General features: G+C 37.1%; 2 protein-coding genes across 15 annotated transcripts in view; one reads left to right on the top strand and one right to left on the bottom strand.

Moving 5' to 3' along the window:
* The window catches only part of CSPP1 (centrosome and spindle pole associated protein 1), a 61,712-nt gene extending 38,353 nt beyond the window's left edge, over positions 1-23,359 (bottom strand). For 9 of the 14 annotated variants that reach the window (XM_015618046.2, XM_015618049.2, XM_033512286.1 and 6 more), the window contains exons 1-8: positions 22,572-22,634; positions 18,282-18,385; positions 17,619-17,715; positions 13,573-13,673; positions 12,858-12,881; positions 10,347-10,427; positions 7,795-7,896; positions 4,086-4,531 (exon numbers count right to left, since the gene is read on the bottom strand). In XM_015618046.2, coding sequence (XP_015473532.1) covers positions 4,086-4,531; positions 7,795-7,896; positions 10,347-10,427; positions 12,858-12,881; positions 13,573-13,673; positions 17,619-17,715; positions 18,282-18,383 — 953 coding nt within the window. In that variant the 5' untranslated portion in view covers positions 18,384-18,385; positions 22,572-22,634. Of the gene's footprint in view, positions 1-4,085; positions 4,532-7,794; positions 7,897-10,346; positions 10,428-12,857; positions 12,882-13,572; positions 13,674-17,618; positions 17,716-18,281; positions 18,386-19,123; positions 19,865-22,571; positions 22,635-22,927 lie in introns of those variants that run through there. The other 5 variants (XM_015618047.3, XM_015618048.3, XM_015618053.2 and 2 more) reach the window with 5 other exon arrangements.
* On the top strand, positions 21,617-22,829 carry LOC107216105 (basic proline-rich protein-like). The gene is made up of 2 exons (XM_015652667.1): positions 21,617-21,678; positions 22,043-22,829. Exons 1-2 carry the CDS (start codon positions 21,617-21,619, stop codon positions 22,827-22,829), a joined length of 849 nt encoding a protein of 282 aa, XP_015508153.1.
* Positions 23,360-23,378: the final 19 nt, after the last annotated feature.

Raw genomic sequence — 23,378 nt, 5'->3', positions numbered from 1 at the left:
CCTAGAAACAGCCAATCTGAAATAGAAGGTTCAGCAGTTTTGTGCAAATGGATTTGCTGCCTGAATGCACACTGGACAGCAGAACCAATTCTGAAAATATCACAAAGTATTCTAAAACAATTCACTTTGCCAGCACTATCAGGGCAGCTCTCTGCCTGGAATGTGAATTCCCAAGCCTGCTTTCCTGCACCCCTTATCTAATGAGCCTGGTTAAGAGTTTTGAGAGCTAAAGGGCTTTTGAAACTCACACCGCATTAACTGAAACAGATCTTGCTGCTCTTAATCGCCAGGAGCCAACAAAGTCTTCAACAGGTTTTGGCACACAGCTATCGGGTAAATCTGGTGAAACAGCCAATTCAGATATGAAAAGCTTCTTCAATGATAATCTACACTTCACTACACACCTGATAGACTTTAGCAGGGTGAGATGACTTTCATTCAAGGCAAAAGACAGGCAACACCATGAATACAAAAATTCAGGAGCTAAAATTTGAGTGATCTACTTAAGAAGTGAAATCATATGACTGAAACTTCAAGTAACTTCAGAGATGCAAAATATTTCATGGACACAAGGGAACTGTTCCTGAAAAGATCTGGGGTAGTAGAATTTAAGTTTTTCTTGACTTGCAAAATAAAAGCTCTATAATATTGAGGATTTTGAGTTATCATGATAAAATAGGGCAAAAATAAGTATCCAATGAAAAATAAAGTACCCAACAAATGCTATCAAAATTATACTTTTTCCAGAGCTGGACAGAACTATGGCCTTCCTATTAAGCAAACCAAAAAAACTCCAAAACAACTAGGTAAACATGGGAAAAAAAACCCATTCTTTAACATAAAAAAGAACCACAGCTCTGCCTATCTCTAATTTAAACAGAAGTCAGTAATCAAAGGCAAAAGGATGCAAGCAGATTATTAAACATTGATCTGGCATCTTAGCAACCCATCAGAAAAACATGAAAGAATATTTACCCTCTTGGCATAACATGATCTTCTTTCATTATCAAGTTAATTTCTATGACAACAAACAATTTATTCTTTACAAGACTGGTCACATAAGACTGAAACACAGCCAGCAAACAGAAAGCCAAGTCCCCAGTGTAATGAAAGGATACAGGAAGGAAGCAAAAAAAACAAACCTCAGAATTCAAGAGGCCACCTTTTTTGTAAAAAGCAGCCGGCTTGGCATGGCAGGCCCAGACATGTTGGCTCAATTCAATCAAGGAGCTGTTGTCTCCTGTTTACAGGACAGACCTGCCAGCTGGGGATGGACATTCCACTCCTAAGAACTAAAACATTTTGCAATTCTTCTCACTTCACAATCACCATTTCTGTTTGTTGAAGTATGCCACAGACCTTGTGCCTCCACCAAAACAGAAACACTTCTGAGAAGTCCTGTTATGATCATCTGCCTCGCCAAACTAATAAGCCCCATATAAAAACCTAAGAACTTTAGTAGAACAAATAAAAATATGCCTCCTTTTGAATTTAGTTTCCATCACGAATCAAATGTGTTTGGGAAAAGTTGACTTTGCCTGAAACATAGAAAAAAAATGCTAACTCTTCAGAAGCTTAGCTGTCACTAAGAGATATGTTTCTCCTTGAAGAGACTGAATTTACTTCATAGGATAAGTGGAGTTCCTTTCAAAGGAGAAAAAAGTACTAGATTAAAAAACACATTTAACAAAGAAATCTTGAACATTAATTTTCAATAAAAATTCATTAGTAGAAAATACACACAAAATACCCCAAACAATCCTATATATAAAAATTAAGTTCAGGGAATTCGGGTAGTGGTCCAGCAGCTTCTTTTAAGAAGATGCACCAAGTCTGCCAACAGCAAAGATAAGACTCTCTTCTCTATTCTCTTTTAAAAGAAAACAAGATAAAGCAGTTTCAGAGGTCTCTCTAAATAACTCATTATTTGCCTGGTGATATATTAGTCACAGATATTTATATAAGCACCATCCATGTCATCTGGAATAACTAAAATAGACTAGTTTATTAATATTTAACATGCCTACTGTTGGTTCAAACACCATACTTGCTGATACTTTATTTCTATAATTCTGTATAAATTCCTTAAGAAACAAAGTAAACACTCAAAAATCATCAAATGGTTACTTTTATTTAAATATTAGACTCTGTGTCCAACTGCCTTAGACACTGGCAAACAGCTACCTAATAAAAAGAGGACATGTATCCTTCTGAGTATCAACCAACACAGAGAATTAAATATTGCTGTTAGTTTTAACAATATTTTGGTTGTCTTTGTTAGACATCAAATTAAGCTTCTAATTATTTTTTTCTTTCTGAAAAGCTATAGGACGAATCCACTCTATCCCAAAACCTCATTTGCTCCTTTCTACCAATAATACATTACAGAATGGAACAAATTTTGAATTTTGCAGTCTCTTCTCTGAATCTCAGCAAAAACAGGCAATCTTGTTCCTCTCATCTATTTAATCACTCTTTCCATTTGCTAGTCTTTTTCAAAAACACTGTATGAATAAATACACACTTTTTTAGAAGCACACCATAACACACAGTCTGAAACTTTGTAATAACCCATTTATTAGAGTCTGCCTCTCCTAAATACTTCCAGACATTTCACTTTTTCCACAGACTTACTTCCTTTACGATTACTTTTTTTTAAGGCTGAGAAAGAATATCAAGAGCTATTTTTGGAGAAAAATTATTCTAACTCTCTGGGCATCTGAAACTGGAAAAGAAATATGAGTTCACTGAATTCAGAAAATGCTTTTACAGTAGAAGAGCATTTCCCCTCCCCCCAGTTATTAATTTGCAATACTATCCAGAAAATGATCCCTGTAAACCATGACTCAAAAGATTACTTAACCCATCCACCAGCAACTAACAACAAAACATAATAGTAATATTCAACTGTTGAGAGTGGTATAATTTGCTTTTGTTTTTCCTAGAAGTGCTAATTCTAGAAAAAAGAAAAAGTGCTTATTTTGCCTTGCAAAGGAAGAACATTGGTGGTTCCTTCATTGAAGCAATTGCAGGAAAATAATTCTGGCAACAGGCTTAAGACAAATAAAAATAACTACAACACTCATGTTCCCAAGACCTGGAAAGGGAACAAATTAATACTTTTTAATTTTAATATTTTAATATATATTATTAATATTTTTTAAAATATCATTTGAAAATTTATTTACAATAAACTTTACTGTTTTGTTTAGCTGCTTAAACAGATCAGTTGCAAGTTTGGTGCTGTTTCACGCCACAACCCATTTGGTTTTGAAAGCAAGCAGTTCTTGCAATGGAATAACTAAAAGTGGCCATGATTAGGAAGGTTATACTTTTTTTTTCTTTTAAATGAGTAAACTAGAAGAGTAACAATTTATGTCAAAGTAACCCAACTGATGTACCAGTTAACACAGTAAAGACTATTTAATACTGAACAGTACATAATATCAGTTTTCCTCCTGAATGATTTATTTAAAACACCCTCTTTTGTTTGGTTTGGGCTTTAATAAATGCTTATTCAAACTGTGTAGTTATTACAGAAATTAGCACCCATTAAAACCATCAGGATTTGGTTCAACTACACATATGTTTAAAGCCTGTCATTTAGCAAGATCTGGAGTAAAAAAGAGGATTTTTTAAAAATAGACTTTTACATTTTATACGCACAGTCATGTGTACCAAAAACTGAAGCTCAAACCAATTTTGGAATCTGAACTGAAAACTGACTTCCTGTAACTATTAAAGACTAAGGAAACAGAGGCAACACTGGGTTCTCAATGAATGGCTTTGCTCTCAAGTATGTTTTCTGGTAAACCATTCCTCATAAAAATGAATTGTACACTGCTGCTTTTGGGGTAATTTCTCTAGTATCCTTTGTTTGTTATGATATACAAAATGCTTCTTAGTACATGTATAGTCTTAGGGACTGATCCAATTTTATAAATTACTGCAAAGGTCCTTTTTCTAAGTACAAAAGTACAACAATCCTGCTTTCACGTGGGCATCTTTCCTAATATTTAAAGAGAGTAAACCATGGCTGTCAACAAGCACTACAGAAACAAAGGAGAAAATGGAATTAAGAATACCTTTCAGCATAAAAACCCCGGGGAGTTTTTCTGTCATAGGTGCTTTCACATCTAAATCTAGGGTCCATTTCTGCATTTGTCTCAGGATCATAGTCCAGTCTGTAGTATCTTCTACCAAAATCACCATCTTCATCAAATCTGTGATGCTTCCTAGTAGGAATTACAGATTGGCTAGAAAATCCATGATGTCTTCGACTGGGAACATCCAAATCCTCATCAAGTCTTTTATTTAATAGTCGACTTCTCAACTCAACCTCATCATCTAACCTGTGGTACCTGTCTTCCTCCAGCCATCTCTTATTTATCAGCTCTTCACAACCTTCTGTGGAAGTAAAAGCATCCTTCTTGGGAGGTTCTGCACCTGTATTACAGGGCTGGACTTCTGTATGTAATTCTGGCTGGAGCCTGGTAACAGCAATAGGTGTTTTATTCCTGTGCATCTCATTCTGTTTAATGGAAACAATATTGAGAGTTGAATATCAACAAATCACATTGAGTAAAACCTTAGTTTTGTATTTCTTCAAATAAACCCGAAACAAGAAGAAAGGCAAGAGGTGAGCAAGGAAAATACTTCAAGAAGTGCTTAAAAGCTTGAGTTTTATTCCTTTTTCCTGGGGAAAAAAATGCACTCTTCCTCTTATCTAATGTCTTTTAAAAGAATGACTATCAACACTGGACAGGTCTGTTATGAACTCCAATCTGACCTTCAGTTTTTGAGGTGCAAAGAATCAAAAATACACTTCCAACTTTATTTCATCAAGAGACCAGGTATCTTCATTCTATCCAGATTCAGGCAAGTCTGTAATACTTCCTACCTATGAGCACAACCTTATAATGTGAGCATTTCTTAATCTATTTCTCTGCTCCTCAGGAAATGTCATTATGAGAAAGGATAGTTAAGTAGATAAAAAACAACCCTATGACACTCTGGACTACTGTTCAATTCACAGTCCTCACAAAAACCATGGTTTTGCATAAATCCTGTAGTATTTCTGTGTACTAATCTTTCATCTAATCTTTCCTCTATGAAATAAAGACAACAGTAACTCATACTTTACACAGTTTAATTAAAATTAAATTAAGGATGTAAATGACACCAAACTGGGAAGAAAGATCAATATACTAGAGGGTATGCCTGCCACTCAAAAGGGTCTTCACAAACTGGAGAAATGTGCTGACTAAAAGCTCATGAAAATCAACAAGTGCAAAGGCAAACCTCTGCATCTGAGACAGAACAGTGCCATGCACCAGGACAGGCTGGGTACTGACCACCTAGAGAGCAGCTCTGCAGAAAAAGGCCTGGGTTAGTCATGGGCAAGGAGCTCAACACGAGGCAGCAGAGCACGTTTGCAGTGATGACTGCTCACCACACCCTGGGCTGCAGTGTCTGCACAGGTCAAGGCACGTGATCCTTCTCTGCTCAGTATTAATCTAGTATTTATGCTCTGGTGTAGAGTGTCCTGTCTCTGCCTCCCCTCCCCACAGACACTGATGAACTGAAGAAAGTGCAGAGGGTGGCAGGAGGAACTAGTAATTGCAGTCCCTGTGTAGAAGGTGGTTACAGAGATACCAGTGGTTTATTTGTGGTTTTCAAAGAACCAACAGCCACAAGTTGCAACAAAGGAAAATGCCAATGGGATACAGAGCAACAGAAGTAAAGATTAAGCATCCTTTCAGAATTCCAGCAAATAACGACAGACCAACCTAACCTAAACAGTGAAAGTAACACTGCTCTGAGCAGGATTTATCCTATGACTATCTAAACTGTTGGATCAAACTTTTGAGGTCACATATGTAATTTGACTTTCACTCCAAGTTAAATACTCTTCAGGGATGGCATAACCTCAACAAATCCTGACCATTTTTTTTTCTCTTTGCTCCTTTCTAACAGTAAAATCGTTTCTACACAAGAATAATAAAAATCCAACTTAAAGGTCCAACTGAATGACAAGTAAAGCAAAAAGAAAAACCCTTGAGTCCCTAAATAGATTTCTTTAGGTAAGTCAGCTTAGGAAACCAAAGTGCCAAACATGTAGAAAAAATTTCGAGATTTACAGACTCAGTTGCACAAAAATAAGCTACATTCTTCCCAATGTTTCCTAGGGATCACTGCTGTATAGCACTCCAAATCTTGAAGAAGGAAGTAAGAATGAGATATTGAATTTCAACATTTGAAAGAAGCCTGAATGCTGCCTTATAGATGCCTTCACAGATTAAAGCAGTTTTCAACTACATGACACTCCTGTGCACTCAAAAGAAAAGATGTTTCTCGTAAGAAAACAATCTTCCTAGAGATAGACAAGAAACATTCTTCTAGAAAGAAACTACAAATACAGGGGGATTTGCACTTGCCAACTGTTGGAAGGAAGACAATAAACTTCCTGCTGTTTTGTGTACAAATAGTCTTTCATAGCATAACCTAGATCCCACACTATTGTAATAGTATATAGAATAGAATACTTTAGAATTTCTCTAACAAAAAGAAGCAGAAGGACTTCTTAAATCAAACTTTCACTAGATGAGAGTCCCAAATTATTACAATCCATCACTAAACTGAGTCAAAAATATTTTTAAAAGGAAATTTATGTACTCTAGACAAGATTTCAAAGTTAAAAAGATTTTACAGATCAATATATTGCTTCCAGATTACTGAAACAAAGAGTCGCACAACAATGCTAATGAGACCTAAAAATCCCACTGGCTGTTGTGCTAGTTTTGGCTGGGACAAATTTCTTCATAGTAGCTTGTATGAGGCTTTGTTTCAGATTTGTGATGAAAACAGTATTGATAACACAGGAATCATTTAATTCCTACTGAATAACATTACCACAGTGTCAGGGGTTTTATGCTTCTTACACTGCTCCACCAGCAAGGCGGCTGCAGGCACACAGGAAGTTAGGAACAGACACAACCAGGATAGATGATCCCAACTGACCAAAGTGATATTCTACTCTACAGGGGGTCATGCTCAACATGAAGGAAGGGGGACATTCTGAGTATGGCATTTGTCTTGCCAAGTCACAGTTACATGTGACAGAGCCCAGCTTTCCCAAGGATGGCTGAACACCTGCCTGCCCAGGGGAAGTGAATGAATTCCTTGATTTGCTTTGCTTCTGTGAGCAGCTTTTGCTTTACCTATTAAACTGTCTTTAACTCAACCTACACTACTTCTCACTCTCACTCTTCTGATTCTCTCTCCCATCCAACACAGGTGTGTGTGTGTGTGTGTTCCCAGCTGCTTACTGCCATACAAATTAAAGGCCTCAGCTCAGAACAGAACTAGACTATGTCTAGTTCACTTTCAGTAGTAAAGAGCTTTTGATTTTTATTCACAAATGCACAGCTCCATATTCTGTATGGCTTCTACAGTTGCCTGGCTTTCTACATGACAGAGGAAGAAAGAGTCTACAAACAAAACTAAGGACCCTATGTGGAGTTTAACATTTTGTTCACATAGACAGCTTTTTTGAATATCACTTTTATTATCAAGAACAACCCAGGGATTTCCTTCAGACACACAGAAGAATGAAAGCATCCTCCTACCAGATAGACATGAGGGAAGCAGGAATCAGGAACTGCACCATGTCAGTTTTAAGCAGGATTTGCTTAGATGCATTAATAAAATATAGCCTACTTGAACAACATTATTTCTGTATTTTGTCTTACTTTGTATGTCTGAGTCAATTATAATACTGTAAAACTGTATTACCTCTCTGTTTTTCTTTCCTAATTTCCTTAGCCTTTCATTCCATTCTTCTTTATCCCTGAGAAATTGATTGTACTCCTTGTTTCTTTCAAGCCGTAATCTCTCCTAAAATAGGCATTGAAAAGGGCATCATAAATTTGCATTTTTAGTAGCTTTTAGCTTCATAGAACTGCAGTACTAAATGACTAAATGCAAACTGTGAGTTTGCCCCCCCTTCACATTCTTTGTGATGTACAAGTAAGGCTTGAATTACTCTGAGGTTTCAGTTCATTTTCTCTTAGCATAGCTCTTTCTCTTAATCTGAAATCTCTAAGTAGAAGTCAGCTTCTTGGCCATGAAGTCTAATCCCCAGAGACTCTACTGTGTATCAAGGTCCATCTTGAAAAGCAAGTAGGCTTCCTCCTGCTAAACCTATTCCAAAATTTACCAAAACCTCGCTCCAACAATTAGGAATCATCTTCTAATTTCCAATTTGAAAGTATTTACAGCTGATTTCCAACATATGATTTCTTTCTTTGTCTTAAAGTTATTTGTGACTTGCCCCCTCCCAATTAAAACAGGATAACAAATACAAGGGTAGACAAGATGTATCAATTACAATTTGAACTGTCTAATTCAAACAAGCAGTTAAACTGACTGCAAAAAGTCAAAAGTGCAAAGAATTCAAGAAAAACCAAGAAAAACGGGATCTGTGCTTGTTGTCCTAGCAGCTTTTGCAATCTGATAGCATTTATAATCTGCTTTCTCAGGTCTAAAATACAGATGAACTGTACATCAACAGCCTAATAATATAACATGAAATACAAAAATCCCTAGATAAAGCAAACTCTAATATGAATTACTTCTTTATTAGTCCCTGCTTAGAGCATGGGGTATCTTTTATAATACCTTGTTGCATCAATCATAAAAAAGATAAAAAGAGAATTACACTAGAGTATTACGAATCAGAGTCTTTTCCACTGCAGCATTTTTCAGTAAAAAAGCAAAAGTGTTTTAAAAATCTGAGCATCACACATAAATTTACTCTCTCATGAACAAATTTCAACCAAAAATAATTTATACCTCAATCACCACATAAATACCAGACTACCAAAAGTTTTGTAGATTAGACTAATCCTCTCCAAAACTGCTTCATTTTTTGGGGGTTTTTTCCCCCCAAAAAATAGTTTTCTATAGGTTTTCTAACTATGACTATAAAACATGCAGACAGCCATGAAAGCTGCCTGAGATGCATTTTTCAAAAGCTGAGAAACCAGCACTGTCTTTAAGAAGTGGCAAAACAGCAGAAAAGTCAATATGCTATGTGACTGCACATTTGACCTAATAAAGGAAACCAAAATGTAAATGTTAATCTCTCATTATTCTGCTGAGAGGTCAACTGATTAACAGAGCACAGTGTGACATCTCCTGGCAGCTTTTAGGTTCTGCAAGGGGATAAAAAGGATACAACACACCTGCAAAGAGCTGATATGATATAAACCCATCAACGATAAGACATGTTTCCAGTAAAAATACATCTTTAATTTAATTAATTTAAGAATTAATCAGACATACTTTGTTTTTCACTATTTCAGCACACACACTTGCAGGGTATGTTCATGAGAACCTGAAGCTAACATAAACTCAGTACAAGTGCATGCTGCCCCTGAGGAGTCCTTTCCGCCTTCCCGGGCATTTCATTCTTGCTGCCTCCATTTTACAGTTCTATAACTTGGTGTTTTGGGTTTGCTCATAAAAGCAATTTTTAATTTGAGGTCTCACCTGGCTCCTCCTACAGCCAAGCCAAGAGCACAAGAGGGGCAGAAAGTTTAGGCACAAGGGCAAGGCCAACCCATGAAGTCTTGCACCAGATTGCAGTGACGGCATAGCCCCAAACACAGATCAAGAGTGCAACTTGAAGGCAGCAAAGGTTAAAAACAAAATCAAAAACCAACAAAACCCCTGGGAGTGCAAATGTCTGGTCCTTCTCCAGCACCACAGGTTATCTTATTGCCTTGAATCTCCACTTTGCTATGACCAATCATAACAACCAACCAGTGGTGTTTGTCAGAAAAAAATATTGATAAATTACAATGTTTCTGCTGATTCAACTTCATGGATCAATTTACAAGCAAACACAAGAAATAAACTGGGACTATAAGGCCAACAGCATGAGGGCAGGAGATCAGATCAGTAGTGACTGCTGAACAAAACCCAAACACAACCACTAGAGGTTTTGAACAGATCAAGTGCTCTAAATGTATGGATCAGAGATAGCAAACCTCAAACTAGTATCAGCACAGAATTATATCTACATAATAAAACCCAAATATCTAAAATTTAATACAGGTAACCTAGGATTAAAAATTAAAAAAATAAAAATTGAAGGAACAGACTTTCCTGAAAATTTTTACTAATTACCACCTTCAAATACATTCATTTCTGTAAGAAAAAATAAAATAAAATACCCAACCAAACAAAAAAATTTAAGTGGAAATATTTTTTCCGTAACAACTTTAACAGCCAGACACATTTCAAGTTATACTCCATTTACTTAATTTCCTTCATATATTTACCTTGGCAGATTTTCGCTCATCAATAGGAAGAGATAATCCCTGAGTATGTGGATCTACTTCACCAGCAGTGAGATAATTTTTCTACATTAAAAAAAAAATTTAAACCATTCAATACACTTTAAAACACCAAATCTTACTCATTAAACAGTCAGGTATTATATTTTCTGAAGTAATTTGAGCAATTTGATGAAGTAAAGACTGGAGACAACCTTCACATTCTGAATATGTAGGATGTTCTTGGAACACATGAAGGAAGTGAAGTCAAGAAATGCAGGGAGTAAATGTCTTTGTCAAATATTGAACTTGAGTTTGAAAGTGCTTGTCACTTCTTCCATGTTACATTACTTCCAGTATAAGTTAGTCTCTATATTAAAAAACTCTATTTTTATTCAAAGAAACCCCACCCATTTCTTCTGTAGCACAAACACAAGTGTCTGTACAAACATAAGAGGAATCTTCCAAGACATTTCTTTACTCAAGATGAAAAACTGTTTTTTCTAACAGCAAAAAACATATGTCTACCTCTTACTTTAACAGATGGAATTCATGCGTACAGTAGCACACCTCTATCTCAACAGTGCTTTCCATACCAGCAGTGCCCAAATTTTTCAGGATAACAACCCACCACCAAATCTTCTAATTCCTCATGGATCACCAGTCACTTTTAGACAGACTCTCACATCAAAACAAGTATGTTGTTGCTCCACACAGATCCCTGGGCTGCAGCATGGGACGTGGGCTGTGCAGCAAGTCAAAGTACCTGCTCTTTAAACCAAATACCAGCGCTGATACAGGTCTTTAGATTCCAGGACTAGAGGATTTGTCATACATCACTACTTTATTAAAAGCATCCCCAGGCCATTCCCAGTCAATCATATGTTTTGTAAATCTGATTATCTTTAAAAAAAAGATCATCTATTTGTGTGTCATGGGGTGAAGAGGGGAATGGTGAGATACAGTATTTCACTAGTATTGTTTATTTTCATAATCTTTGTTACAATGTAGCCTAAATGCTTAGAGGAATGTCAAGAAGTAACAGCTCTACCTGTTCCAGTACAAACCCACATCATTATAAATGATATTTCAAACTGGATATTAAAAGATTTAAGGGATTTATTAATCATGCAAAAATATTCAAGCACCAAGGCAACTAGATTTATATGGAAAACCAAGTTATTTCTACTAGAAAAAGTAAATAAATTGTAATCCTCATTATTAAATAATTCTTTGCATGCATTTTGAAAACATCAAGATATTACCTCTGATCTTAAAAACATCTTTTCCAAAATCAGAACCTGATATGGAAGCTGCATTTTTCTACATAAGCAAGACTAAGCAAGTTATTAACAAAAAAAATTACCACTGTGAGAACTGGTAAAATTCTGTATTTCCACCAGCTCTCTTTAGGTGGAAAAAGAAATTAGAGATTAGTTCTTCCTCAGCCCTTACCAGCTTAATATAGCTAACATGTACTAGACCAAACACACAAACAAAAAGGCCTTGTAAACTTTGAAGTCCAGTTGAGAATAAAACACTAGAATACAACGTAAAAATTATATTATTTGGGTGCTTTGATGATAATTATGAAACATTAAGTTTTAACATGATATTCTAACTTTGAAAATAATCTAGAGTTTTAAGTGAAACAAGAAACAAAAATTTTATAAAGATGATTTTGTTAGAGGTTAGGAAGACAGTTTGTTCTGCTGTTGCTATTGCTATTAAAGAATTCTAATGCATGCTAACATACCCAATTTGTATCATATACATGTTATTCAAAACCCCAGAAAAAAATAGCAGATTGTGTTTCTACCACATTACCTCCTGGTCCTTGACTGATGTTGCTTAATCTGAACAATTTGGATGGACAGCATTAAATTTTAAAATTGTAGAATACACAAAAGTATAAAAAGATTTTTTAAATTAGAATTAATTAAACAAAGCTTCTAAAAATAACACCAGAGGTGTTATTTTCTCCTCATAATGCTTGTCTGTATTCTTGCATTCTGGACAATAGATGGCTCTACTGCTTCCCTAAGCACCACTGACAAGATTTCATAGCAACAGGGAAGAAAAATACCCTGACTCTGGTTGTGATGATATAATATTTATATAAGTTACTTTTTCATTCCAGCTTTACAAAGTATGTATACCAAGAAAAAAAATCTGAACTCTTACTATCTTTATAAATGATAAACCTTAAAGCAAATGTCTACAAAAATAAAAACTACTGTAGAGTCCGCATTAGACAGCAACAATGGCAACTGCATAGGGAAAAGGAAATCAACAAGTGTTTTAAAAACTTATGAATGGAAAAATAATATATGTAAGTAATCATTTTGCAGAAAGCAAGCAATGCTGTTAGTCACAACTAATCACCACAGCATGCATAAATGCACAAAGCACAAATAAAAGTAATGATTTTTTTATATTCCGAGAGCATAGAGTTTTCAAACAAAGTAAGAAGCAACTAATTTGAAAGAAAAGAAAATAATATTGAAGGCACCCTACCTTTCTTTTTGCCTGTGAAATACCCTAAAAATCAGGGAAAAGATACTATTCAAAAGGAGTGTTTGAGTCAAAAATATTTGACTTAACAAAAAATACTTCCTTTCTTAAAGCAAATCCATTCATTCATTTTAAGAACTAAAGACACTGATAAATAGTATATTCATAAAAAATAAATTATTTGATTTCTTATCTTCTTCTGATTCATGCATAGCAGCTACAGAATACCCCCAAGATGATATTTCATACATATCATTTCAATTTTAAATTTACCCTGACATTTAGTAAATCATGTTAAGCAGAACATCAAGGCTTTTTCTTTCTAAAATTAAAAAGAAGCTGTCAAATGGAGTCATACTAAGTACAGGGATATTCTCACCCCAATTACAGACCACAGAATACTTAAGTACTTCACAAAGTAGAAGCTTTTATATTCTTAAGAAAAAAAAAAAAAAAGGAAGAAGCAAAAACAAATAAGCAAATTGTTCAGAAAGAAGTGTACTAAATAATATGTAGTCACACGACAATGAGATCTGTAAAAGCTTAAAATATATAAACAAAACATTTTGTAATTGCTTTCACTCAGGTCTTCAAAATCAGCCATTGCTCATAATGAATGCCTCCTTAAAGAATTTTTCTGCAGGAACTGAATTAATTCAATTAAATGAGAGAATAATTGTAAGAGACTCACTAAAGCCAAGCAACCAAAGAACTTTACCTGAGAAAGATATCGCCTGTAATCTTGTCGAAGTTCCTCTTTGAGTTTATGTTTTTTTCGTTCATATTCTTCTCCAAGAGGTAAACTCAAGCCATAGTCACCTGAAAGTTTAACATCATTAAATATCATTATTCACTATTTCGCATTAATACAAAGCAAAAGCTACATCTGGATTTTTATTAGACATAAGCAATAAAAAAAGAATTAACCATGCAACCAGTAATTACACAACAGCTGGAAAAAACCCACCTTCTCTGTATGAGTGGTTGGGTGAAAAGCATAGAAAAATAGACTGGCATTTGGATAGTTTTCCTCTCATCCCTTGACTTTTTCTTCCCATTACATAAAAAAAAAGCACCATAAGCTGAATTTATTTTAATATTGTACATATCTCTTTAGTGAATGTATGTTTCCAAAGAAATCTCCTTTGACATGTGACCTTCTAAATTATTAAGGTATTTTAAGCTGTGTTTACCACACAATAGAAAGCATACTTTCCAAATGAAAGCAACAAGCCATTTGCTTAGCATGTGAAAAATTTTTTTGCTCCTACACAACTAGAGGGAATCTGACCATATGATAAAAATAATAATCACTTTTCTTTCCATCTCAGTATTTTTAATCATAATAGACGCAAAACACGTAAGTACTTTTCTGAGATTACTATCAGGTCTCGTAACAGCTGCACTCTTAAAATATAATAAAATATAATGCTATGCAAGCTGTTTGCTGTTCCCAAAATGCATTTCAAAATACTTTATAAGAAACATCCTCTACCCCAGAAGCACATCTCTGTAGTCACTTTCACCACTCTCCACAGAGTAGTGAATTGCAAAAAATTACACAACTAGTGACAAAGATTACAACTGGGAGTGAGTGTGTGTACTATTAATAATATCATATTGTTTCTCTAAAAGCATTTCTACATCTCATGACCTATGCAAAATTAGTAGGAAAGAGTAAAAGGGAAGAGAGGGATATTCATGACTTGCTCTTAGATCAGTCCAAATTTATTGTAGGATAGTTTGTTTGGCTTGGCTCAAGGTATATTCTGACTTATTCTATCCTCATGAGCCAGGAAAACAGTGTATCAGGGAAAAAGTGGCAAACAGAAGTCAGCCTAATATTCAGAACCAAAGGATGCAGTACCTGACTAAGTATCTCCTATGCTATTCTGAAACAGCCTGCTGAGTCCAAGTATTAACCAAAACCTGCATGGCAACTTCTTTTCCACCCTGCAAGTTCATTTTCTCCTAATTTTGCATATAAGGTAAGCGTGAATTCCATTAAAAAAAAATTAATATAACATTTCAAACCTCAGAAAAGGGGTTATAAAGTGGAATAGAATACAGAAGAAGAATAGTTTGTTTCAGCTACTTGCTTTTGCCTTTTACTTTATGCCTAATTACTGTTGAATTAATTCTAGAAAACAAAGAAAAAGATCAAAAGCAAGTAAGAAGTTAGAGAAGATTCATTCAGTAATTTCACAAATGCCACCAAAGTTCAGTACAAAAAAAAAAAAAAAAGAGAAAAGAAGTGAGAATCTAGTAGTAGTGAAGTATTCAAACAAAAGACAGTTTGAAATTAATTTTGTTACAGGGAACTTTTTTTGGCAACCAGAAGAGCACTGAGGTATGGTATGGTATGGTATGGTATGGTATGGTATGGTATGGTATGGTATGGTATGGTATGGTATGGTATGGTATGGTATGGTATGGTATGGTATGGTAGTGATCTAGGGGATATTTGAAAACTATACATTTCAAAAACTTACCCTTGGAGAGCCTAGCAGAGCAAAATCACTCCCGTTCACATACATTCAATCTAATTTCATGCAAAATTTGTCCGAATTCTTCTGACAGAATACGAGAGATACCTTCTTTTTAATTGCTTTTTCACTTTGGTTTATTCTGTATTTGCTGTATTTATTTGCCATTTCACATTCTATTAACCACATATAATCACATTGACAATGATTTTTTTTTTAAAATGTTAAGATTTTAAATACATTTTTACATTAACATTTCCACGTATGTAATGTTGAGAAATAACTGCAACTTTATTCAGTCCGAACCTCAACATTACTGCTAGAACTAGAGAATATACTTAGTAGCTACCAAGGAACAAGTCTCATCTGATGGAATCCATAGGAAATTACAGTGCTTTAAAGCACAGCAAAGCAGTAATATCGGCAACCATCCATTTCAGCACCCAAATGATTATTATAGAAAGTGCTGGGTTTGGCTGGGATAGTTAATTTTCTTCATAGTATCTGATATGGGGCTGTGTTTTGAATTTGTGCGAGAAGCAGTGTTGATAACAAGAATGTTTCAGTTACTGCTGAGTGATCACACTTCCTACTTCTCACCCCAACCACCAACGAGGGGAGTGGGGATGCACAAGAAGTTGGGAGGGGACATGGCTGGGACAGCTGACATCAGACCATAGGGATATTCCATTCCATATGGCATCATGCTCAGCAGTAAGACTTAGGATGGAGGTTGGTGGGATCTGCTGGGCATCAGCTGGTAGTGCGCAATTGTTTTACATTTGCATCACTTGGCCTTCTTGAGTTTTACTTCTTTCTCTTTGTTATTTTCTTTTTCACTACAATTTTTTTTTTCAATTATTAAACTGTTTTTATTTCAGCCCATGCGGTTTTTCACTTTCACTCTTTCAGTTCTCTGTCCTCACCCTGCTGGTGTTGAGTGAGAAAGTGGCTGTGCTCAGTTCCCAGCTGGGGTGAAACCACAACATGGCAACATCTACTTTTCATTTCAGATGACCTGAATGCCCCTCATCAGTAATACTTCATTGTGTTACGTTTCCTCAGTTAAGCTAAGAATTATCAACACTAGGAGTAACTTGCAGAACCTAATAAGACTACCAAAAATGTGTGATTGATACTTAATCAAGTGCTGCCCTCTAGCTAAGTTTATCTATTATCACTTCTGGAGGCAAGGAATATTCAATTATCATTTCAAGTACTTTTAAGTGAAGTTTTCCTCTAAAGGTCTTTGAGGAGCTTGCCTTGCTGATTGCTGGAAATTCTATTTATACAGCATTCCTACAAAAACCATGTTTTTATTTATGCAGCTAAAATCATCTCAGACCCACAGATTCACAAACTCAAACTCCATCCCACTGAAAGCTGCAGGATTACACCAGAATTACAGCAGGCACAGTATGAAAATTAATGAGGTACTGACCCAAAGTGTCTACACATGAAAGAAAAGCGTTAATTATCAACAAGAAATAGAATACAGAAAAGCTCTAAAGCTCTCAGGACAAACCTGAGCTACACAAGTGTGGCTAAGGAAAAAAAGTAGTGCCTACAGAAGGGACATGGTAAGACAAGTAAGGAACAGTGGCACATTACAGCAACAAGAAAATGGAGAAAAGAACAAAATCACACATTTTCAATCAAATGTCACAGAGAACACAGAGAAAAGAAGAAAAAGGACAATATATACAGAAAACAGATATTAAGCTGGTAGCCACATCAAAATAAATCTAACCATTTCACCTGGTTAAGATTTCAATCAAAATTAAGTCCTTGTTCTTTCCTTGCACAATGAATGACTACATTGTAACAAAATCACAAAAGCAATAAAAACAGTTTAAACTGCTTGAACATTTGAAAGACACTATTTAAGAGAAAAATTCGTTTAACTATGTGCATCTTAGCCAAGTTGGCTAGGACTCTCAGGGGACTGAAAGAAAGAGGCCCTGCTTCCCCGGCACAACACAGAGGGAATGTACTTTCTTGCAGTAAAGTCCAGATGAAAGATGGACTTTCAAAGATTTTGTTCCACCCAAATACAACAGGAAAGAACACATCACCAATGAAGGACTGGCAAGCAGGTTTTCTGGGTTGTTCTTTATTTTATGTTTGGTTCAGTTGGGGTACTTTTAACGGTACTACCTTGCAAGAAAAAAGAGATGGCTTTTGGAATATTTTCCCGCCAAAAACAAAAGCCAAAGCCTAACTACAAAAAATTCCATACAATCCCAAGACTTTTGGAAGAAAAAAAGATATACTATACCTAAAGGATAGTTCTGTTGACTATTTGGAGGTATATTTTCTTTAGCCATGGAGATGAACATCTTGCTAGTTTCAGAAAGTTTCTCGGATTCCTTATTCTGAAAACAAAACAAAATGTCTTACTGCATCACAAAATAAAGGAAATACCACATAAAAGAACAACATTAGTAATGCAATCATTAGCACTGCAGAACAGAGATTGAAAGTAATGCTGGAACAACACACTGAAATTACTAATAAAAAACCTGATAAGACCAGTTTTTTTTATTGTTATTTGCTTTTTATATTTCATAGTTTTTGGAACAGAAATTCTGAGGATATTTGTACCTTCACCCCTACCCCAACACCCAAGCCCAAGAGTGGGCAGAGGACAGATCCCTGCTAATCAGCTTCCCTAGGGAGGGGTGAAGGAGTAATAAAAGCCATGTACAAGACCTCTCACTTGTAAAACACGAATCTTACTGTGTATGCCTGGTGGCATGCAGGTTTTTAAAAATCTACATGTAGATATGAAGTACTCAAGTTGGAAATTACTTTGAATAGATAAATCTTTAATATATTCTTCAACAACAAATACAGTTTGAAAGCATAGTAAAAACAAGCTTCAATCAAGTCTTTGGCAACAAAAGTATTTAAATTCAGGAGAGCTTTTTTATACTCTTACCCTCATTTCCATGTAAGGTGGATCATTTTCAAGTTCTGCCTTATCTTGTGCCAGCCTGGCCTTCTGGTTTTCAATAAATTTTTCTAAATCATCCGCCATCATTTCTAAGGTTACAGAAAAGATGTAGAGCATGGAATTCATGTTAGAACCTCAAAAATGTAAAGCACAATTACAATTGCTTAAGACAGCAGTTAAAAATAATCAAATTTCTCCCTCAGAATTATGAGACTTAAGATATTTGCTGGGACAACAGAACAACTGACTTGGGAAACCCATCAATGGAGGAGACTCCTTGATGTTTCACCAGAGAGAAAATTCAAAGATTCCGGACTACAAGACTGATGATACTTCTCTAATCTTTTTTCTAGCATGGCTGAAGTGTTTGGGCATTGTTTTTTTTAACTGCAAGTCTACCAGTGACCTTTCATTACATACTAGCACAAGCTTAATCCAGTGAATTATAAAATCAAAATTATTAAACACAGGATGAAGAAATCACTAGGAAAAAGTACAAAAAGTGCAAAATACATGCACAGTCTAAAATATAGACCAGGTCACACAATTAATTCTGTGCTTAACTTACTATCACGAGAAGTCTTAAAAATAATCAAGCTTATTCAAAACAAAACATGAACTTCAAAAAAAAAACACCTCACAAAATACATAAATAGTGTTTCTGGAGTTGGAACCAACCATACCTACCTCCTCTACCACTAAAATAGCAGAGGCAATAAGAACACCTACAAGTCTGCAAGAACCCTAAAATCAGGGATATAAGGAAGCATTGACTCAGAATCAGATACTGATCTGTAAGGAAACATGCACTGAGGAACAGCAATTACCTCTCTTCCATTAGTTGTGCACCTTGCATATTTAACTGGAAGTCCTTCAGAGCAGAAATTCAGCTTTTTATTAGTGGAATTTAGTGTATATTGCTGCTTTCAGTGACCTCATAATAAAAACTAAAGTCACTCAAGTTCACGTCAATGGAACTGTACCAAAGTTGAGTTAGTTAAAAATACTGCAAAGCTGCACACTAACTGATTATGGAAAAAAGAAAGACAAAACCAAAAAGAAGTAGGCATACAAGCCTACTCATCCTAATCTCCACGCAGCATTTTCACCAGTTCCAGTGGCGGAGGAGTTTTACGAAACCAAGCCTACCAAAAAAAAATAAAAATCCTCAAGTTATATTCCATGCTTAAAATAAGCATGAAACTAAGAAAATTATGACCCTCAAATCACTCCATACAGCTTAAGCAAAAGGACTGTTTATGCAGATTCCTGAAAAATTACATCCAGTATTTAAACTAAGACATCAGGTTTTTTAAGGCTAATTCTGTATTGTTAAAAGATCGTACAAAGTAAACAAGAGGCCAGTGAAAAAGGTGTATTAGAAAAGTTTCAGGAAAATAATTGAAGAACTTAGAAACAACGGCAACCAAAAAAAAGCCAAACCACCACCTCAAAGATAATACGGCAGCACACAGGTAAACATAAAAGTAACGTGTCCAGAGAAACGGAAAGAAATTCTCACTAGAAACAAAAAGGAAATAAAAATGCACAAATGCTGTAAGAAAAAGTGAAGTAACTGCAGACTAATTTAATTAAAAAATACATTTACTTGATGTATTCCTTCTCTTTTTTGATTCATGATATAAAATTATAATATTGTTACAAAGGAGACAGAACTAGGCCAACCTATTTACAATTCCTAGTGGTAGTTCAGGACAATCAATGCCAAAAATAAATATCCCCATCTGATTTGTCCTAAATCTTTAATCTCATTAGTTTTGCACACTGATAAAGGATAAAAGAAATCTGAAAGAGGATAAGTTTCCAGGCATGGTAAATTTTATTTAGCCTATCAGGTTACATAACAATCATGAAAAAAATGTTCTGAAAGGGTGAAACAACTTGGCATAAGTTGGTCTCATCACCTACCCCGTGCTGCACAGTCATCAAGAGGAAAATTACCACATGTAGGAGGCACTGTGAGAAGCCTTTCCAAAAGCTCACTGATTGTAACATAGACTGTAACATCTATATTTCCTACCTCTGTCTACAATAGCATTTATAAACTCTAGCACTGTTTCCAAATCACTGGATGGGAACGGTACCAAAATTATTCTGAGAGCTGGCATAAGGAAAGCAGTCTTTGCAGAGTATTTTCTAACTAGCATGAGGAATACAATGAATATTCCAGCATTCTGCACTCCTGTCATATTGCTCAAAAGGGCAATATAATAAATTAAAAACCAAAAAAAAAACAGTTACAGTTGAACTACACAAGCAATTCAATAGGTGTGAAGAAAGCTGGCAATTCCAGGCCTTGGAGAACACTAAGCTGACTAATGCTACAGCACTGTTGATTCAGCGTATCTTTAATACAGCACAATTTCCTGGAAGAATAGCCAAATCCTTCTTAGAAATATCTAGACACTTTATGTCTTAACATCCTTCTACTTATGCTGATTTTCTTAAAACATGCAGGAGTGCAAACTCTATGAGATAAGCAAAAAGAATATATTACACCAAAAAAAGAAAAATGTCTTAGTTATTCTAAGTAAGAATGACAAATTCAATGTGACGCATTACAAAAATATATCAGCATGTAAGCAAGTATCCTACTGAATATTAATCAATTTTGTTATCTTCTGTACCATGTGAAGAGACCATGACTAATCACAATAAAAATAAAGAAAGATAGCACATATCTATCAGCCTTTCTTTAGCTCTTTCAACTTTAAATCTTGGATAATTTGCATTCCCAAAAAAATTCATTTTTCAAAGTGAAATTCCATTAAACAAACCACTCCTATATAGTCAAGTACTGTCTGAAAATGTCCCATAAAAATATTTTTACATATTCTTTCTTTCAAGAGAATTTTAGATTTTCACAGCCTCTTTTCCTTATTCAGAGTTTACAAAAGCAACTCTGAGTAATTAGAGTCACCTAGGTAGACTTCAACTTAAACAAACATAGCAAGCAATAGAAAGCATACAGATATTCAAGAACAACACGTCAACTTTGAACATGAGATTTTTACTGGACCTATGCCCAAACAGAGTTAATAATGCAGTATTCAAATGTACTCTCTATTCAAGGTATCCAAAACACCAATGTGCGTATGTATTGTATGTACTGTATTTACCTACATATTGTGTAGTTACTTTATCACCTACAGCGATGTTTACTGTATTGCATTCTAATCTTTCCCTTCTCCTCCTAACTGTTCAGGGAAACGCACAAAATTTAAAATCAGCATGTGGAAGCGGATTTCATCTCTTCTATGCCACCATAATATTGAAATATCATCAGGAGCACTGGCAAAATGGCAATTCCCATCCACGTGAACTGCAGCACGGGTGGCAAGGAGGGAAATGCTTTGAAAGAGTAACTATATGCCACGTTTAATAACTGTACTTACAACTTATACGGCCATTAATTGTGTCATTAAGAAACACTGCTCAAAGTTTAACCCAAACTTCCTAAGGAATTAGTACTGACTGCCTCTGTACCCTTGTGAACAGCACTTGGGATAAGCCACTGCTGCCAGAGACGCGCTCCCTGTACTTTTCTTTCAAATTCACTGCTGAAAAAGCACAGATTCCAAGGTCTGGCCTCTCACAAATAACAAACTCTTGAATAAAGCAATGCGACTTTTTCGCAATTGAGAAGGCAATCCATCCTCTGAACAACCAAGCAACAAGTGTCGCGAGTTACTTTCCCTCCACTACAGGGCTTATCTATTTTTCAGAGCACGTAATTTGATCCAAAAAGACACTAATTTCGAAAAACTTTCAGACCCAGGAGATCAGGTTTATTTCTCCAAGAGCGACAGCTCAGGGAAGCGCCTCTCCCCCGGCCTGCAGCGCTCGCCTCCCCGCCTCCCTCCTTCCCTCCTCGGCAGCACCTCTGAGGCACTCCCGGAGGCTCCGACCCCCCAGGGAGCAGCTGCGGGGCGGGGATGCGGCACTCGGGGCTCGGCCCCTTTTCGGATCGCGGCGCCGTTGTCAGGCAACGGCCGCACAACAAGCGGCCCCACCGGAGGGCCGGGACCAGCAGAGCCGAGCCCCGCTGCCCCCGCGGGGACCCCCAGACCCGGCAGTACACCCCGGGACACGCCCCCGCCCCGTCCCGCTCCGGTGCCCCTCCCGCTGCCCAGCGAACCCCCCTCACTCCCGCCGCCGCCCGCTCTGAGCTATGAGCGATGCGGGCGATGGACCCGCCCGGCGGGGCTGCGAGGAGGGTCCTCGGGCGCCGCGCCACCCCCGCCGCCCGCTCACCGGTACCGGCGGCCGCAGCTCCGTCCGCGCCCCGCGCGTTACCGCCGCCCCGGAACCCGGCGGGCGGCGCCGCGCAGCGCCCCCCGCTGCCCCGGAGGGCGGCGCGACCCGGCCGCCACCTCCTCCCGGGCGGAGAAAAGCATTGGGATGGGAGGCGGCGGCCAGCGGACTTCCCAGCATCCCAGGGTAGGGCCGGTTAGAAAGGAGCACAGCGAGTCACCCGGTCCAACCTCCCTGCTCCAAGTACGGTCACCCTAGAGCGCATGGCACAAGATTGCATCCAGACGGTTCTTGAGTATCTCCAGGGAGGGAAACTCCACAACCTTTCTGGGCAATCTGTTCCAGTGGCCAGTCACCTGCACAGTCAAGATGTTCTTCCTCATCTGCAGGGGGAATTTCCTGCCCATCAGTTTTCTTGCCTCTTGTCCTATTGCTTGGCACGTCCCAGCAGAGCCTGGGTCCATCCTCTTGACGCCTCCTACTTTAGATACTTTTATATATTGATAAGGCCCCCTCCCAGCCGTCTCCTTCTCGAGGTTGAACAGTCCCAGCTCCCTCAGCCTTTCCTCATGAAAGATATGCTCCCGTCCCTTAAACATCGTTGTTGCCCTCCGCTGAACCCGCTCCAGAAGTTCCGTGTCTCTCTCGTACTGAGTAGCCCAGAACTGGTCACAGTAATTCCAAGAGCATAGGTGAATAAATTGATAAATAGTGAGAAACGCCTCCGCCCGGCCGGAGTTGGGTTTCCGCGGTGCCTCTTCACGGGGCGAGCGGGTCGGGCCTGGCCGCGTGCAGAGCCGAGTGCGG

This window comes from Parus major, chromosome 2 (genome assembly GCF_001522545.3).
Source record: "Parus major isolate Abel chromosome 2, Parus_major1.1, whole genome shotgun sequence".
Taxonomy (NCBI): domain Eukaryota; kingdom Metazoa; phylum Chordata; class Aves; order Passeriformes; family Paridae; genus Parus; species Parus major.
This window is presented reverse-complemented; position numbering and strand designations above follow the sequence as displayed.

Excerpts from the sequence above, each read along its gene's own strand:
- LOC107216105 (XM_015652667.1), top strand. The coding sequence starts at position 21,617 with ATGGCAATTCCCATCCACGTGAACTGCAGCACGGGTGGCAAGGAGGGA. Across the intron at positions 21,679-22,042 it reads GAGGGAAATGCTTTGAAAGA|AGCACGTAATTTGATCCAAA; the intron begins GTAACTATATGC and ends TCTATTTTTCAG.